Raw genomic sequence first — 18,883 nt, forward strand, 5'->3', positions numbered from 1 at the left:
TCCTTCGTGGCAATCATTGGTATTTCCTATCATCTGCTTTGGGCGAGTTAATAGGCCCGTCAGAATGGGTACTTTTACGTCAATAAGGGAAAAGTATACGAAGGAAGTGGCGTACGTGCCGTAGAGATACGCCACAATGAAGGTGTTGCGTCTGCAAACAAAAATCAGCTGTTCCTTATGGCCGCGTACTTGGGGTTTACACAAGTCAATTTTTCAGATGTCTTCATCACTGTGTCTGGCTTTTCGAAGACAGTTTATTGTCTGGATGCCTACTTTACTCAAACAATGTGTAACTTATGTGCATATTCCATTGGTCTTGTCTTGTGTAAATGCGGGGTTATACAACTGTCAGCAGTGACGGACTTACGTGCGTCAAAAGTTGAGAGTCGACGCAAGGGTTGTGGCTTACCGCTATAGTGTGCATCGAGTTCCATGGGCTTTTACATTCAGTTTGAGCCAGACTTTCATTGTCGGCGCGGTAAAAAGTGCAGCCGTAAACTTTAAGATTAGATTAGATTACATTTAGAGGAAGGCGCAGGTCACCCAGTTACCGCGACCGAAACGATCTCTTGTAACAAACCTCTATAAGACTACAGGTCTTGTTTGATCCACATATTGCTAAGAAAACTCGCGTGATCTTTTGCGTGAATTCCATTAAGTCGTAGGAAGTGAAGACGGGTCCTAGTGAGTCCGTAACTAATAATGTGCTCTGCTGGTTCCTGTTCTTCTTGACACAACCTATACTGATCAGAGTTAAGCACTTCTATATTTGGCAAGAGTTTGAAGAAACAATTCTTACTCCATGCCTACTAAGGGGAATGCGTATTTGGCTCTCATTGTTGATATATCTGCCATGAAGGAGTTAACCTCTCTGTAAACTTGCGTATTTGTAAAATAGTATTGCGCGTTTTTCTTCATCCAGATATAGTAGTTTCGCCAAACAGAGCCCCATGGCAGACCAGCAAAGGGTCCTGGGAATATGAATCCCTGGCGAAAATATCTGTCTGTAAAACGATATTTTCTGAAATGGCATTACTTTTTGATTGACTTAATAATTTTAAAAAACTTATTCCTCAAATTTTTTAGACGCTTAAAATCCTTCAAGAACCAATGAAGTATATACATTTTTGGTTTAAAAACTGGCACATACTTAAGGCCAATTCCACAGCGCGTAGTTAACTTAGAATCGCACTGTGAAATTGGCCCTTAGGGCATTGATCAGATAAATAGGTTTTAAATACTTTAAAACAACGTTCAACTTTGGTATCCTGAAACAAGATATCCTAATTTATTTCACCCAACGCAAAATCGAGAGCAGCAAATTCGAAGCGATTATAATTGAATGAAGCAATTTTTTGTTCTAGGAAGTCATCAAAAAATTCAAAACTAATTTCAACAGTAAGTGATATAAATTAGGTGGGGGTTACAAAGACTAAGTTTAGAAGGCGATTAATATTGTTGCCGCGGCTAATACTTAAAAAAATTTTCAATAAGTTGAGACTAAACAGAACTGTGTGCATTTCAGAATACCATTACCATTATCATTATCTTCCATTAGTTCTGGAATTTTCAAGTTCGCCATTCCTGTCTGTCATCGGAATCACTCTTCCAATATTCTTTGACTCAAAAATGATACTCTGTCGTCTAGGCCGTCAGGTCCAATTTTGACGATATGACATTTAATTCTCATTCATCGGGATCATTCCCTATTTGTTCTTTGACTCATGCGGTTGGAATTTCATACCGAATATGTCGTCTAGACCATCAGATTTTGTCGTTTCGGTCGTGTTGATCGCATAATGCGTGAAGTCATTTTTCTTCTACTTCACTACCTTTCTAAAGCGATAAAATTTGGGTTGAAAAATATTAGGTTCGTTCGCGTAGCTGTTAATTGTTCATGTTTAACCAAAACTTACAAGTTTTTGCGTTCGCGTACGCAAAAAACTTGCAAAGTAGGGGAAATTGAGAGAGCAAACTGGCATTTTATTTTGAGGGGAAGCTGCTGGTTTCTGCTGGAAAAATTTTTGCCAACAGCAATTTGCCAACAGGAAAACAGCTGATCAAAAACAGCTGGTTGGCGTCTACGCAAATCACACACAATTGAATTTGATGGTTTGGAAGATAAAAATTACAAAATGCGACTAATTAAACTTGTAAGAAATAAGTAGTTATTTGTTTAATCAATAAACTGTGTCAGTATAACACTTTGTGATAACTTTTCGTACGTTTTAAATTTTACACTTTTGTATGTAAACAAAAATTATATCAGCTGTTCGTCTAACTTGCAAGTTTCTGCAAATTTTCTGTTCGCGTACTATTTTGGATATTTCTCTCTTGTGAGAGAACAGATGACATTTCGCCGAAATTTGGCAGTTGGTTGGTTTCTGCTGGAGATTTTAAACGAACGCACCTAATAACGATGTATAACGAACACTTGTTTACTTTGTGTGCTTGAATGACATGATTTTGCATGATTTTTGCGTACGTGGAATTAGCATCAGTTAAAAAGAATAACTTCTTACAAGTACTTAGTCGCTTTTATTGGATTGGGAAAATGCCTCCGCCGCGTGAACGTTTGTTATTAGGTGAAGAATTAAAAAAAAAAAAACGAAAAACATTAAGGTAAATTGGACTATGGGGCTCATACATACATACATATGTAATGTATGGTCTGATTTTATTGAATTCTCATAATAAAATTTTAGTTCGTTATAACGTACTTTTCGATATAGCGTATGCACCTAGGCATTATATCATTCGGTATACCGTACGACCACTGTATTTATTGTTTTTTTTTTTTTGCATTGCAGACACGCAGCAACGCATCTCGCGCCTACCAAATGGTTCGCCTGTGACAAGTGTGAGTTCAAAGCGCGCATCAAAGGGCATATTAAGCGACACATGCGCACACATACCGGCGAAAAACCCTTCGCTTGCCCACACTGTTCATTCCGTTGCAGTACGTTCGATAATCTGCGCAAACATGTGCTGAAAACCGGCAAACATCCTGGCAAATTTATATACGAATGTGAACGATGCATCTTCAAGACAAATTCATATCAGGAGTTCCAAAGGCACATTGGGGAAAAGCACACGGGCTAGGCGGAGACGATAGTCTGGATAAGTACAGCCGAGTATCGATGTAAATTGAATTAAACGTATTTGGGGTAAGTACAAAATTGTCTGGTAACACCAGTTCTTTTTAAGAAACCAAAATTCATTTCCTTTCCTTTCCGGTTGCGCACTGGGCTGCTGCCATTTATATTTTTCGCTATCCTTCAGTGAAGACGCAACAATTCCTTTATGTTTAGTTATCGACCTTACGCTAACTACCGCTAATGAGCGCCTGTGGTTTAGCTACCGTATCTTGTGTTATTGTCCGGTGGTGGTGACATATGCTAGGCGCACAACGATTTCTACCGCGTCATCTGCTGGTGACTAGCTTCAACAAAGTTGTCGCACCACAAATGCAACCATGTTTTCTTAAGCCATTGAAGCTAGGTGGCAACGCGTTATGCTGTCAAAAAGCAAGGACGGGTCGCAAAAGCAAAATGCAGAAACAAAAACGCGTCCAAACAGCAACGAAAAGAAAAAAATCCGATTTGTGTTTTTTTGTGTGTGTGAAAATTGTGAATATTCATAATGAAAATAATTAATTAAATTGTAAAATAGCGCCCTAAATAAAGTTGTGCCGTGGCTAAAATGATTAGCGCGATGGATAATCGTTCGTACGGTGCGATTTCCAAAGCATCCACCGCTGGTCGAAGCGACTTTACAACGCCAGGTAACGAAGCGAGAATGGGCAATGTAAAACGACTACCAAACAAATTGAAATACTGAAGGAATGGACTACATACTTGCCACAATTTGCATTCAATTACAATTTACATATTCAACAGTATACCTTTATTGAACCAAATGGTTAGATATAGGTATATCTGCGGAAAAATGTATACCAATTCCATAAAAATTTAAAGTTGGGCGTTTTGTTGACGTTTAGTTAGGCTGTTGGCAGCCAGGTGAAAGTCAAGGAGCAAGTAGCACACAAACCGCTATTGTTAATTAAGGTTTAGTTTATTAAGTTAATCGCGGTAGCCATCATGAGCAGAAACTTTGTATATCGTAATTAAATTAAAAAGAAATAAGGCAATAAACATTGTAATGTGCGCTGAGTCCATTCCTCTTGAGCAACTCTTATTGAATTTAATAGGCTACTGTTGACTTTACAGCGGGACATTCCTTTGCGCACCATATGCATAGTGGATGCCCATATTTATTGAACCTAATAAATTAATTCTAATCCATATGGTTGTAGGCAGTTGACAATTGGCTTAATTGGCAAATTGGGGTGGTGGCTTACCTTATTTGTTTGCAGCTACGAAGGTATTAAGAGGGTCAATTTACACACAAAGGAATTAGGCGCACATAAGAAGTGCCTGAGTAAGCAGTCAAAGTGTGCGGAAGTTAAAAATATTATTGTTTGTGACATCAAAAGTTTATGAACGACAGTACGGAAGCAGAAATGGGTACACCACATTTTCCTACGAGTAGTTTTAGCAAGTGTTATGGCTTTGTACGAGTAAAAAAGTGAACCACTCTGTTGCGCCAAGTCCTGGCTAATTTTGAAATCCAAAAAAATCTCACTGGTATCTGCTGTTCTCATAATAAAGTGCACATCAACAAAACTATGCAGTCAAAAACCATAAAAATGTATAAACAATGTTCGAAAATGCAATTATTCCGTTCTGTTATGTGACACACTTCCACTCCACCATTTATCTGTGCCATTTTATAGTAGTTGCGCTTATTTCCTATTTTCCCTCACTGTAAAACAATACAACTTACGCGCATATTCTTTTCTTCTTTTCTTGCAGAATTAACGCCTGAACAACAAAAATTGTTAATTGAGTTGCGTCGAAAAAAGCAAGAGCTTTTACTGGAAATTCAGGTAAGTGTTTCACAAGCTAATGTCTACAAAAACAATCATTTTAAATTTATGTGTTACCTCTCTCTAAAGCCATTCAATAGTTAATTAACTATACTAGTTAAATACAATTATGCTGTCATATGTTCCTGCTATTAATTCGTCATTCACATTTAGGTACCAAACAACTCCACTTCAATATGTATTGAGTGAGTCATAAACATTAAATAAAAATAAAAGAAAATATTTGCTGGTGACTGATAGAGCAATTCAAGAAGCATGCTGATAATCTGCACTACCACGCCTTGTGAAGCCAGACTTGGTTACTTGTGTACTCGCAAGCGACACTACAAATTTGTGTTGTCTGCAAGTTTATTTTTAGTCTTCGCAATTTTGCTTGGGTAGCTTGGGAAAATGCTTTTATACAGCTCTTATGTTACTCCGATATAGTATTAATTTGTTTTTTTTTTTTGTTTACTTGTATGGCTTTGTTTTGGTTGTCTACTCTTGTTGCTTTGAGGTTAATCCCTCACTTGTGTGTGAATTGTTTTTGAATTTTCTTTCTTTTTTTTGTTTCATTTTCCACTTTTGCGCTACCCTACTTTTCTTTGTTGATATGGACAGTTTGTTTACGAATTGAATGCAAAATTTTGCCGCAAAAAAACCCGTGTAGTGTTATTTAAATAAATACATAGATTGCTAAAAAGCAGACACACACATTTTAAATTTTTAACCGCTAAAAAATATAAAAGAGTGGTTCTTTTATTTCTGTTAATATCCATAATTATGCAGAGATTTCTATAGTAAAAAAAAAGAAATAAATAAACTCTTGTAGGTTGCTTCCATTTTAGTCAGTCTTGCATTAATTATGTACTTTCAAATTTTTCATCACTCAAATGAGAGCAATGAACAGTTAAGTCAACGCGGATTCACTCACGCGACTTCCAATCGTAACTGGTGGGCGTGGGAATCCAGTACTCGCCTGAGACTTGCTGGCGCTTGAATTTAAAAATAATAAATTGCTAAAATAAATAAACACAAGCCGTTTGGGCGGTCAGCGTATGCCTAACTGGTTATGCAAATATAAAGCAACTTGAGGCCTTAACAAGTTAGCAATAGCAGCCAGTTATTATATTATTTACTTTGTGTAGTTGCACGTGTTAACAAACGACGGAAAAGTGTGGAAAAATTGCATTTGGTTTTCTTTCATGCACTCAAATGTTGTCGCATTCCACTTAAAAACTGTTTTTCTCTGTACATATGTATGCACATACATATGTACATAGTTGCACTTTAACGTTCATACACTTTTATGCACTATGCCTTTGGCCGCGGGCACATGGTTTTCGCCCGGCATATACCTACACCAAAGTGGCCAAATTTGAAGATGCATTAGCACGCGGAAAATGACGGAACGGCGTTTCGGGGCAAAACTAGTTTTCGTAAAGTGTTAATATTTAATTGCATACTAGTTATAAGAGTATTAAATGGAAATGATTACATGCAAATCACAATCGACATGAGGGTAATGCAAAAGCTGTTTTTCCGCAAAAAAGTGAAGTACACTTTAGAGGTTAGTAATTTATGTTTAATAGCAAAGTACTTTTAAATTGAAATTATAGTGAAATACTACTATACTTATATTTAAATCACATTCAATAGACCACACATGCAGCCAGTTATTATCAGCATGAAAAGTGTGTCAATGCCAAAAGGATGTAAATATGTAGTCAGCTTAAAGCGGTTATCACACAAAAGCAACAAAATAATTACGCTCATGGTTCGTAGATAAGGAAACTGCACATATTTGCAGTTGACGCATTTTTGATATACATAAGTATTTAATAGCAAGACACAGTTTTTAAAATCTATAAACATTTTGTAAAACAATGATAGTGCAATGCACTCAGCCTTGACGTGTTTCTCCTTCATAAAGTTTAATTTAAGTGGAGCCTGATAAGTTAGATATCGCAATGGTTATACATATGCATGCCTATGAAAGCTTTGATGTAATATTCGCTGGTCATTTTCCTCTTCATTGACATGTAGACTCTTTTTACAAGCTGCAAATGTTTTTATTTTGATAAAACCCCTTTTATTTAAGACTTCTGAAGTTCAGTTTCTGGGAGTTCCTAAGGCATTCGGCTCTTCAGGAAGAACCAGATTTATTTCTAGTAAAAGGCAATCACCCAATCGACCTATGCAATGAAAACCAAGTCATTTCCAGTTTTTATTGTTGTTGTTGTTGTAGCGGCTACAACAACCCCGCCCAGATCGGTTGATATCTCAGTCGTTGTTGTCGAGTTCCACTAACGGCAGCCCCAAGAAGCGTGCAGCCTCTATGGGGTCGGTCCACAGGGACGACGCCGTTAGGGTTGTGGGGTTTTCCGGGCATGCGAAGAGATGTTTCGAGTCGTGAGGGGTCTCTCCGCATGCCGGACATTCATTCGGCACATCCGCATTTAGCCTACTCAGGTAGGAGTTTAGCCTGCTGCAGTAGCCAGAGCGAAGTTGGGCTATTGTTCTCGTCTCCCGAGGCAGATGGAGCTCCGTCGCGTCAATGTCCGGTGTTTGTGTGCCTAGAACGGCATTCACAGGTCTTGAGTCTACATAACTCGAGACTGCGTCCCTGTGAATCTCGTTCAGGGCCTGTCTGTAAGCTGACGGGTCCAGAGGCTGCTTAATGAACCTCTGGACTTCGTCCGTCAGTTCATATACATAGATGCCTCCTGACGTGCCTCGGCGAGGGCTCCTCTGCTAGCAGCTGTCTATTTGGGTGGCCACATCTGTGGCTCCCAACCAGAAACTGCTTGCAGAGCATCGTGAGACATCAGGAGGCATCCGGTCGCTGTCCTAAGTGCTGTGTTATGTACCGTCTGTAGCTTCATCCACTGCGTCCTACTAGTCCCCGGCGACCACACTGGTGCTGCGTAGTTTAAAGCCGGCCGGCTTATTGCCTTGTATGTTGCCAGCAACGTTTCTTTGTCTTTGCCCCAAGTACTGCCGGCTAGCGACTTGAGGACCTTGTTGCGGCTCTGTACTTTATTGACAATAGCGGTTGCGTGCGTTGAGAAGGAGAGCAGGCTGTCGAATGTTACTCCAAATATTTTAGGATTATTCACCGTCGGAATTGGTGTGTCATCGACGTGAATTTCGATCGGTAGCCTGACCTCCTTCGTCGAGGTTGTGAACAGGGTCGCAGAGGACTTCGTAGGGGAGGTGGCTAGACACTTTGCNTTTTCTAAGTTTGCTCGATTTGTCTCTAAACATTACCGACGAGTGTCGACCACTCAGATAATTTGCCGACCACCGTTTGAGCCTCTGGGAGAGAGGAAGCCTATATATCTTCTAGTAGCGTGGAATGGCTGACAGTGTCAAAAGCCTTTGACAGGTCCAACGCTACTAGAATCGTTCTCTCACAGGGACGTTTACGGTTAAGGCCACGAGTTATCTGAGTGTTTATGGCGTTAAGTGCTGTTGTTGTACTGTGCACTTTACGGAAACCATGCTGATGCTTCGCTGGGGTCAAGTGGTTTGTGAAATACGGGAGCAGCAAGGCCTCGAGTGTCTTCGCTACCGGGGAAAGGAGTGTTATCGGCCGATAAGAATCTCCTCCGTTAGGTACGCTACCCCCGCAGGACCCAAATTTTTCAGCATCAGAGGTGAAGTTACAGGTCTTCAGATGCTCTTCCCACTTCTTCCGCTTGTGTACGTTTACTAGTTTCCGAATTTCCGCGTTGAGATCCCTGATACGGGGATCTCCGGGATCGGCCTGACTAAGGCTATCACGCTCATCGGCTAGAACAGCCGCTTCAGCAGAGAAATTTGGACGTGGGTCGGTGATACATCCTGCCGGTACGAAGCGAGCTGCAGCAGCGGTGACAGCCCTGCGAAACTTACGTTCACCAAGGTGGACGTCAGTTGGTGTGGGGAGAGCAGCGAAGGTGTTTTCAGCGCGGAAGGCAAAGTCGGTTGGTTTATCGATCGAGATGACTATGGGCAGATGGTCTGATGCCAAAGTCAGTATAGGTCGCCATGATATACTGTCCATCAGACCAGCGCTGACTATTGTTATGTCTGGCAGGCTGCGGCATCTGCCCATAATCCTGGTGGGTGCGTCGTCGTTCATTGTGCAGAATGTCGATTCGTCTATCTGCTCAGCCAAGTCAGTTCCAGGCGTGGTCCACTGCCGACGTGTCCGTANCGATCGAGATGACTATGGGCAGATGGTCTGATGCCAAAGTCAGTATAGGTCGCCATGATATACTGTCCATCAGACCAGCGCTGACTATTGTTATGTCTGGCAGGCTGCGGCATCTGCCCATAATCCTGGTGGGTGCGTCGTCGTTCATTGTGCAGAATGTCGATTCGTCTATCTGCTCAGCCAAGTCAGTTCCAGGCGTGGTCCACTGCCGACGTGTCCGTAGTCCTGAGCAGACTCTGGGGTGACTCCACCCCTCGCAAGCATTGCACTTGACTGAGGTGGAGTTGTGGTGTAGTCCTCTCTGGCATACACAGCAGGTGTAGGTTTCTGGCCTTGGGTTTGACTCGATGCCAGCCCTGAGTAGAAGAAAACGTAGCGAATGTAGCCCCATGGACGAACATCTTCTGAGACACTTCGCCGACCTAAATGGGATTAGATCGTCGAAACAACAGCCCTTGGTCGGGTAAAACCCGAATCATTCCGGTACGTAGAACCGGCTGTCGTGGGAATGTCATTTCCAGTTGCAGCGGTTACATACATACATATGTATATAGCATCATCTATATGAACTAATATTCCAGTCGTGGCCAATGGAATAGAGCAACTTGCTGTTTCGACGAGATCGGCCGAAAGTGCAAAGTTGTTAGCTGTGTGGATTTTAAGGGTTCAGCGGGGCTTCATTAACATGTATGTATGTACATAAGGTACAGTATAAGGGCCAGTTTTTCAATGCTAGTTTGAACTTATGATGGGCTAAACTTAGTTTGAAATAGCCAGGTTGAGCGTTTAAACTACGTTCCCACCACAGCCGGGTCTTCGTAATCGCACCGACCATGATTATATCTGGCCAAGGAATGTCACTCCAGCAACGCTCCCCAAAACTCTTTAGGGAATTTGTACGCTGTTACAACAAAAACAACAGCAGCGCTTTAACTAAGGTCAAATCAGGCGTGCACAGAAAAACTGGCTCTAGGACAACTTATACAAGGCGATAAGGAATCCTGAGCCAATCACAGCCGATTTGGGGATACGCTAAAACAATTGGATTGTTCACACTTGCCTGGTTATCAGGTTATCTGGTTATGTGGTTATATTAGGTTTGTTCCACAAGCTGTGGAACAAACTTGCCTGGTTATCAGGTTATCTGGTTAAAAATTATTATTCTGTAGTGTATATTATTATTGTTGTAAACTGAATAAAAAAAGACAATAACATACACTACAGAATAATAATTTTTAACCAGATAACCTGATAACCAGGTAAGTGTGAACAACTTAAATAGCTCCCTTTCGTTTTTTGGGTAAATACGCTTTATGTCTGTCTGGTTTGGATTGTTGTTTTAATATTGCCTCCGTATTTGCAGGACATGTTCCTTCCTTGGTCAGGTATCCCAGCCCGAATGTGTCAATTGTGAGATCGGTTTATATACCGTTTGGCAGTAAGATAGTTAAAGCAACTGACTTTGTTGTTGTCAAACCCGTGCTATGATGGAGCGGAGAGCCAGGTATTGTAGAAGCGATCTGTACACAGTTGTGGTTGTTGTAACAGCCTGCAAAGTCCTCAAAGAATTTTTGGGGAACGATGATGGAGTGTCAGTACTTGGCCAGACATGAATCTGGGTCGCGGCCGGTTACGTAGACCCGTCCATCGTGTTAACTGGTATGTAGTTGATTAGGTAGATTTCGTCCGTGAGTTTATAGTAGATACTACATACATTCCTGGGAACACATGACTTGTATGTTGCCAATCATCCGTTTCACCAAACTTTAGTCAACTTTTAGTTAATTTGAGTACTTTTTTTGATTGAAATTAAAATATTATCTAAGTATTCTGTTAGCGAAATTAGGTTTTACAATTTTAAGTGAGGTAAATGAAACAGCAGACGCTTAGGTACTTAAGCTAAAGCTAAAATTAGTCAAGAACGTAAGCCTACCGGTACGTAAACCCGAGTCATCTGTCTTACCAAAGCGCCATGTAAATGAAAACTCAACACCGCAGAATTTTTCTGTAATCGTAGCCCGTAGCGCAGAAATCTGCGGAATTTAGATTTTTCCGTGTCAGCTGATTTCTTCCTTATATAGATGTTTGCCACTTCGCCAGTTTTGCAGATGGTAAAAAAGTTATAAGTTCCTATACAAAATACGTTTAAAATATTTGAAATTTGCTATTGAATAAGGTTTTTTGTTGAAAACTAAGTAGTTTATATTTAGCTACGATCTATTATAGCACGAAAAATTGTAGTTGAAAAGGCAAGTTTATGAAAAGGCATTGATGAGTGGCAACACTGTAGTAAGCAACACTGAGGGCTCCAGTAATAGATAAAATTCTGCGTATACAGACTGCGTTTAAGTATACGTTCTGTGATCTTGACTAATTTCAGCTTAAACATTTTAGGGCCAAATTCACAGCGCGTAGTTAACTCAGAATCGACAGATTTTCAGCACTGAGAATTTGGCCCTTAGTCAGCTAACTTGGGCTTAAAAGTTACTTCGTAAAGTATGTGCATATGCATTTAAAATCGCCTTTAGCTATTCTTATTTCTTGTCACAGCGTTTTTTAGGTAAAATCAAGGCATATTAAACAAGGTAGAAGTGATTTTGACATTTCTCTCTTTTGAACACCGACAAGTGGGCATTTTCTAATTTTCATTAAAAATTCAATTGTGCTTTGAGATAGTTTTGAATTATGTGATTTTTTGTTTTTGTTTTTCGACCACATGCATTTATGGATACATACATATACAAAAATGAAAAGGAGCAGGAACTACGAGCTTTGCATTGTGTGGAAAGTGGTGCGATACTTTAAGGCGCCTAGTTGCTAAGTTAGAAGACTTGGTTGCCTGAAGCCACGGAAATTCAGAACTGAGTAGGAGAATTTTCTTACAATATATGATATACATACGCATGTAGTAGATAACATTAAATCTTTTTTTATAAGTGGGGATGTTTTTTTGAAGTAAATATTTAACTAAACGCGCAAAAACATTGGATGAATAGAAACAAAAAAAAAAAAATGTTTAAAACAGTTTCATAAAACATTTATTTCATTTAATGACGTGGTTTCCTTTATGAGATATTCTTTTCTGTCCATATATACATATATGTGCATATAAGATGCGAAGGCAGCTAAAATTCTTTGAAGGTAATATTGGAGTAATCCTTAAAATTGGTATACGTACATACATAAAAAAGCTTTATCGGTTTATTTTCCTGACATGCGGCTATCTTATACAAATTTTTAAAAGCAAATTTTCAAATGAGATAAGGTCAATTCTTTCATCTCGCTCTTATTACTACACCTGGTATAATTTCATCATTATGAGGTTCAATTGATGCTAATTTGTAGCAAACATAGCACGCGCACCTCATAGGGTTAATTTGTTTATTTACAGTTTTTTGGCATTATATTTAACTAGCTACAAGAGAGTTCGAGCTAGTTGTCACTTCTACCTTGTTAAATATGCCTTGGGTAAAATGTTCTAAATTTTTAGTAGCGAATATGCAATCGCCTGAAACTATGCAATATTCGTGTTCTCAAAGCGTGTATTCTCTAAACGCTGTCTGTATTATTTATACGTGTGAGCATTCACTGCGTATGTTTGTTGACATTCAGCGACTACTTAGCAAAGAGAATTGCTTTCTTAAGATCTTAAATACACTCTTAGCAGAGTCTTCTTTATGATCGGTATTAAAGTATTTTATATGATTTTACATACAAATGTACATACATATTTTTAAATAACCAAATAAAACTATTACAAATATTTTAGAATTTAATAAATAAATAAAACTTTAATCTATATATATATAAATGTGAATGTCTGTTTGTTTATTACCTTATAACTTTTGAACCGCGACACGGAATCGCACTTATTTTTGTTTTTACCACGGGAAGGTTATAGGTATGGTTTTATTTGCAGCTACATACACAGTAGGTATATTTTGCAACGGCCCGTGGCACCTCCCATAGGGCTGAAATTTTTAATCTGCTATAACTTCGGAACCATAAGCCAAAAGAACTTGTAATTTGGTACGAAGACTATGGTAGGTGCCTATAGTAAGGTATATATAAATTAGTTTAAAAAGTGGGCGTGGCACATCCCATAGGCGTGGAATTTTTTTTATCAGCTATAACTTCGGAAGCATAATAAGTCACATGAACTTGAGATTTGGTATGCAGTCATATTTACCAAAGTTAATATTGCATTTCAAACTATAAAACTGGCCTACCATATTCTGTTACCACGCGAGCAGAGCGCGGGTTCAGGCTAGTTTTAAATAAAAATGTTTGATAACGACATGCTTTGAATAGCTCGCTGTTTGTGTAAATATAATTAAAATGCTTATCTACTTAGTGTACAATTGTAACTTACATGCATATCTTCATATATTGAAGTTGAGTCATAATAATTTTTGTTTGCTTGCGCAATTGCTATGCATTGAAAAGCTTCGTTTAATAAAGCAACTAGTGATAAATAAAATTGAATTATCACAACACTGAACTACTGCGGAAAAATGCTTAAGCCGTTATTATTGATGTATTTCAGTTACTTCAGCAGCTCCATGAGAACCAGAGGTGTGTACTGCAAACAATTAGTAGGCCCTATTTTTGTGGGTTTGATGGCTTCAATAGGTACATACCTACATGCATAAATAATAACAAGTAATTTTTAGCAAAAAAAAACGACTTCAACTCTCATAATATATATATATATATATATATCTCATGATCCACTGATCGGAATTATTGAAATCGGTTGAAGAGGTCCAAAGTTATGCGGTAACATACCTAAAAAAAAATATATATATATATATTCCGACGAACTGATAACCTCCTCCTTTTTTGGAAGTCGGTTAAAAATGGCAGGCAACGAGGAATCACCCATAGGGACGGGGGCGTTAGTTGAGTGGGGTTAAGGGGGCATGCGACGACGTATCTCCCCGCTGTCGGGTCCAGAGGTTTGACTTTTTCTTTCGTTGTCCAATTCACTCTGTAGCTCAAAATCAAATCGACATCTCTTCAAACTCTGTCGTGCCATTTAGACATATCTCCGCATCTTACTTTCCTGTAAAATATTTGGTGTGAGAAATTTTGACCAATCGATATCGATTGTGTGCCTTCTGTCATCTTTTGGCGAGTTAACTAGACCGGCACTGCGCCGTTGTAAGTCGAGACTTTCCTTACTTGTTTACTAAATTTATGTGGGTGTTTGCAGTTGCCTAGTTATCAGGTTACCTAGTTAAAAGTTATTTAAAGTATTCACACCTTCCTGCTTATCTGGTTATCTGGTAATAAACCTTTGTAAGGTGTCGTACTGCAACAGCTTCCTGTTAAATCTTGCGAATTCTAAAGTACCTGGAACAGGCTTAATAAATTTTTATTAACATTTTTTTTTTGTCATCTGATCAGAATCTCTTTTAACCACGCGCTCACACTCCGCTTATCTTATTCAGCATTATCTCTTGTTCAAATATCGCTAAATTTCCATCAAAATAATTCCTATTGTTGACACAAGTAAATATGCCAAATATTTATGCACCTTTTTATTTTCCATAATTTTGCTGTCCAAACGAAGCCTCGTTGATTTGATATATATCTTTTGACGTCTTTGTGAAATCTTTTGACAGCCATAAGAATAATTTTCCACTGATAAGATAAACGAAGCGCTAATTTGTATGACCGCGTGTGCGAAAAATCATGATCCATCTCCTCATAGCACTAGCTAGCACCAGCACCAGCACCAGCGCCAGCGATAGCAACAGTTGCCAAGAGTAATTTGCCACTCCAAAAAAAGACCAAGTCAACAAATTCACACAACGACGAGAAGTCAGCTATTCAGCCGTTGCTTTTATTAGCCTTCCGGTTACTAATAGAGAGCCAGCCAATGCGCGAGAATCAAAACAAAACCGAGCAGTCAGCCGGTAGGTAGTCTCTTCATTGGCTGCGAGAGCACCACCTCATGACCGACTGGGAAGGTTGGTTGGTGGCTGGTTCATTGTTTGCCTTTGGTTGGTTGTACATACTACGTCCGGTTGTTGTTTGGCTGGCTGTTGTGGCGAGAGCTGCTAAATGTTTCAGCTGTTATTTTTGACTTTTCGATTTTAGTCTGAGTTCGAGAATCTAAACAAAATGTTGGCGTGACGGTCGCTGGTCGCGCGCGCCTTGGTTAATAAAAAAATTGCTAGCTAGTGGAATTCGTAAAGTGTGAATAGAAACGAAAAAAAGAAACTGCAAAAGTTTGCATATTAAGTGATTCATATTATTTTAACACTAATGAAGAATTGCCAGCTTAAGCTTTAAACAAAACAAAAAAAGGAACAGCCCAGCGCCTTCGTCTTGGTCTGCAGGCNCGACAGGTTTGGAATTTTATCTTTGAAACGCCACACTTTTCTTTGAAATCGCTTTATTAGTTCTCGTGCAATAAGCGTTTTTGTGAAGCTCTAAAAATTACAACTACAACATTTGAACATAGCCCCCATACCTTAAGGTAAGACGTATTCTACGTCAAAAAACAACCAACTAAAGTTGTGTGCAGAAAGCGCATTGCGGAGAAAGTGCCCAAAAATCCTTTGAAGGCGAAGTAAGAATAGCAAGCAAATAAAGTGTATAAGAAAAAAAAAAAGAAATTAAATAAAAGGCTATAAATGCTTCAAGTGCCCTTCGTCGGTTTCTTTGTTGTCGCGAATTTTTTGTATTTACGTATAAATGCACATATTTGCTGTTTTGTTGTTGTTCACTATTTGTGTGATGACCGAAGGAGGAATGCACGCGCAAGTTGTCGTCGTCGTCGTCTGCTGCTGAAGCGTTTGTTTTGACGGGTGGCGACCAAAAACAAACAATCGAACTACATAGTACATTTTGTGCTATTCAAGAATCACTCGTCGATGTACTCTTCCATTATTAAGTGCTTCAACGTGTGATGTGAATTGCTCGTAGTACCTACATACCTACATACGTACTAGTACTATCTTATCGTTCGCTTCCGCTATGCCTTTTACATGAGCTTTGTGAATTTTAAAAATAAATTGCAAATTTGAACCTTTTGCGCTTCTGTGTGGTGCTAAAGGGATTTGCGATTAATCGAATCGGCAAAGGCTATAAAAATATTAAAACCAAAATGTGGGGCTTGCGACGAATTTGGATCAGCTACTCGCTACCAAAAAATATTTTCGCATACACAATCAATTGGGTTCTTTCTTTCAAGTGGCCACATTTTTTACGCAATTCTTGCATATTTTCGCCGGTGCAGCCCAGCAGCGCAACGCGGTTGAGACGGAAAAATTTGTCTGCTTTGCTTCATACTCACATACCAGGGACTTGTGTTCTTAATCATATAGTGCTTGTTGATTTTGGCAGGAACGCTGCGTGTTTGCTGGCTGACTGGCTGGCTGGCTGGCTGGCTCGCCGGCCGGTCGAGAGTGAAACATTGGATGACGCCCGTCGCATGCGGCATAAAAATGACTCTAGTATATCTATTATATTTTCATACCCGCTCGTACAAATATCCAAATTTTAAGGCACATGTGTTCTATACTATATGCATTCGCAATGAAATTTTTGCCTGGGGAAGACAATGAAATATTGCCTTAGGTTTTAAGCTTATTTAGAACGTTGTTATGTGAAGTCGCCTTAGGAAGACATTCTTTTTTTTGTACAAAACATACATTTTATTAAGAGTGTGGATTTATCTTTAAGGCTCAAGCTTGGGTAATGTATGTATGCACATTAGGGTGCATCAAAAAAAAAAAGTTGCAATTTTTCTACCAGAATCGTAAAATGTATTATATTTTAAGAAAGCCGATTGAAAATATATCCAAAAGTATTATTATTTAATTAACCTCTTAGGCTTAAACTCTTCGGATTTTTTAGAAAAAATATATTTTTTTAAATAATTTTGTTTGTAAAAAGCCAGATTTTTAAAGGTATTTTCAAATAGGTCCAGCTCACGTAAATCGTAATATTCTTCCAAAATAATTTGGAAGACAACAAATTTTAAATTTATGATAGAACAGTGCCGATTTTTTTTTGTATTGAGAGTGATGCACCCTAATGTACATAAATTGCGTAAAAGCATAAACAGACGGCAGCGTTGATCCCGATCAACTCGGGAATTAACTGCATTTGTTCCGGATTAAGTCCGAGTTAATCCCTCCGTCTGTTCTGAATATTATAGTATCAAATGCTCTTCCTGATCCGACAACCTGTTCCTCATTCTAAGTGGAATTTTTTAATGTATAGTATGTATGAACCCAGGAACACGCTCTCTGTTTTTGAGACCCTTATTGATATAAAACCTAACTCTTTCTTATCTTTGTCCTTCGAGAAATCATCATTCATAAGTTGTTTACGTTGTCAGTAGTTTTCCAAATCAGCGGCGACTATTAGTCACCTCCGGTAAAGTGAATCCAACCAGTAAACATTTGATAAGATACAAACAGCGCTGGTTCTGAGCTATTTGCATCGTGGGTAATTATTCTTTTTTTTTTAGAATCATAAAAACATAAATTAAAATAGACGTCATTAACGAGCGCTTATTAACTTTTATTATTTACAGTTTATCTTTAATTGTTTTGAATGTCACCTTCTAGCTCTTAATCGATTATGGGTCCACTAACATTGTAGTCTATTTATAATAAGATGCAATAGCACTCACTTCTACGGACATAGTTGACTCTGAGGACTGGTCGTACTGTTGACAACAGACACAAGCCATTTTTACTGATGTTCTTAATCGTTTCACCATAAATCAAAGTTCTACCAACTTCTAGCTTAAGCTTTAGTAACTTAGTCTTATCTGCTTTGAAAAGTTGAAAGTAGGGAAATAATTGGTTGGTCGTCGACGTAAGTATGGATAGTTAGCTGAGGATTCAGTTAATCGAATTGTTTCGGAGATTCTTTACTAAGCAAAATAATCAAAAGTTTTTATATTAAATGTCCTAGTAAAAGCTTTGTTCCTTTGTTCTATTACCAAGTTAAGTAAGCTTACTTTTGAGTCGCCTAAGCCAATAATAATTTTTTAGTCAATGAGGTGCGATACGTCGGGAGAAAAACCTGTTTGTAACAAGAGTGATGACATTTGATAACTTATAGTTCATTTCCACCAAGCCTTAACTGCAGTTTATGCCTATTGGAAAAAAGAGATTTCAACTCGTAGGGGTAATTGCTCATATTAAGTACAAGCACTTACCCGGGCTCTTAACTGCAGTTAAGCTCTTGGTGGAAACGGGCTATTAGTGCAGCGTTTGCTTGCTTGCTATTCGTTTTTTCATCTCAATTTATTTTCGAGTAATATTTTGATTGATCAGAAAAGTGAGTCGAAAGGCTGATGTTGTTGTTGTAGCAGCATACAAATTCCCCAAAGACTTTTTGGGGACTGTTGCTGGAGTGACAGTCCTTGGCCAGATATAAATCTGGGTCGTTCCGGTTACGTAGACCCGACTGTCGTGGGAACGAAAGGCTGATCTTGTTGGTTGGTTATATAGGACATTATGTAGCGTCTATTAACTGAAGGCTAGACAACTTGGAACTATGTATTAATCTGTAAAAAAATCGGCAATTTAAGAAAACAAATATTCTGTTATTCTGCGACTGGCTCCTTAGATTAGAACTGTGGTTCTGAAAGAAGGAATAGAGTTCATTAAAAAAATCCGTTTAGCATTGACTAGCGCCGGCTCAAGTTTTTTGCGGATAACTTCAACGAAGATCATTTGGTGTAGATTGAATTCAGGTTGAGTTAAAATTGAAACGTCGGCAGT

General features: G+C 38.8%; 1 protein-coding gene across 1 annotated transcript in view; it reads left to right on the forward strand.

The window, feature by feature from the left end:
• The first annotated feature begins 3,558 nt into the window (after nt 1-3,558).
• The window catches only part of step (cytohesin steppke), a 102,135-nt gene continuing 86,810 nt past the window's right edge, over nt 3,559-18,883 (forward strand). The window contains exons 1-2 of the mRNA XM_017616821.1: nt 3,559-3,784; nt 4,875-4,948. Of these exons, the coding sequence (XP_017472310.1) occupies nt 3,703-3,784; nt 4,875-4,948 (156 nt within the window). The 5' untranslated portion in view covers nt 3,559-3,702. The remainder of the gene's footprint in view (nt 3,785-4,874; nt 4,949-18,883) is intronic.

Source organism: Rhagoletis zephyria, unplaced genomic scaffold (assembly GCF_001687245.7).
Source record: "Rhagoletis zephyria isolate East Lansing unplaced genomic scaffold, Rhagoletis_zephyria_1.1 Rzeph_scaffold_00028, whole genome shotgun sequence".
Classification (NCBI taxonomy): Eukaryota; Metazoa; Arthropoda; class Insecta; order Diptera; family Tephritidae; genus Rhagoletis; species Rhagoletis zephyria.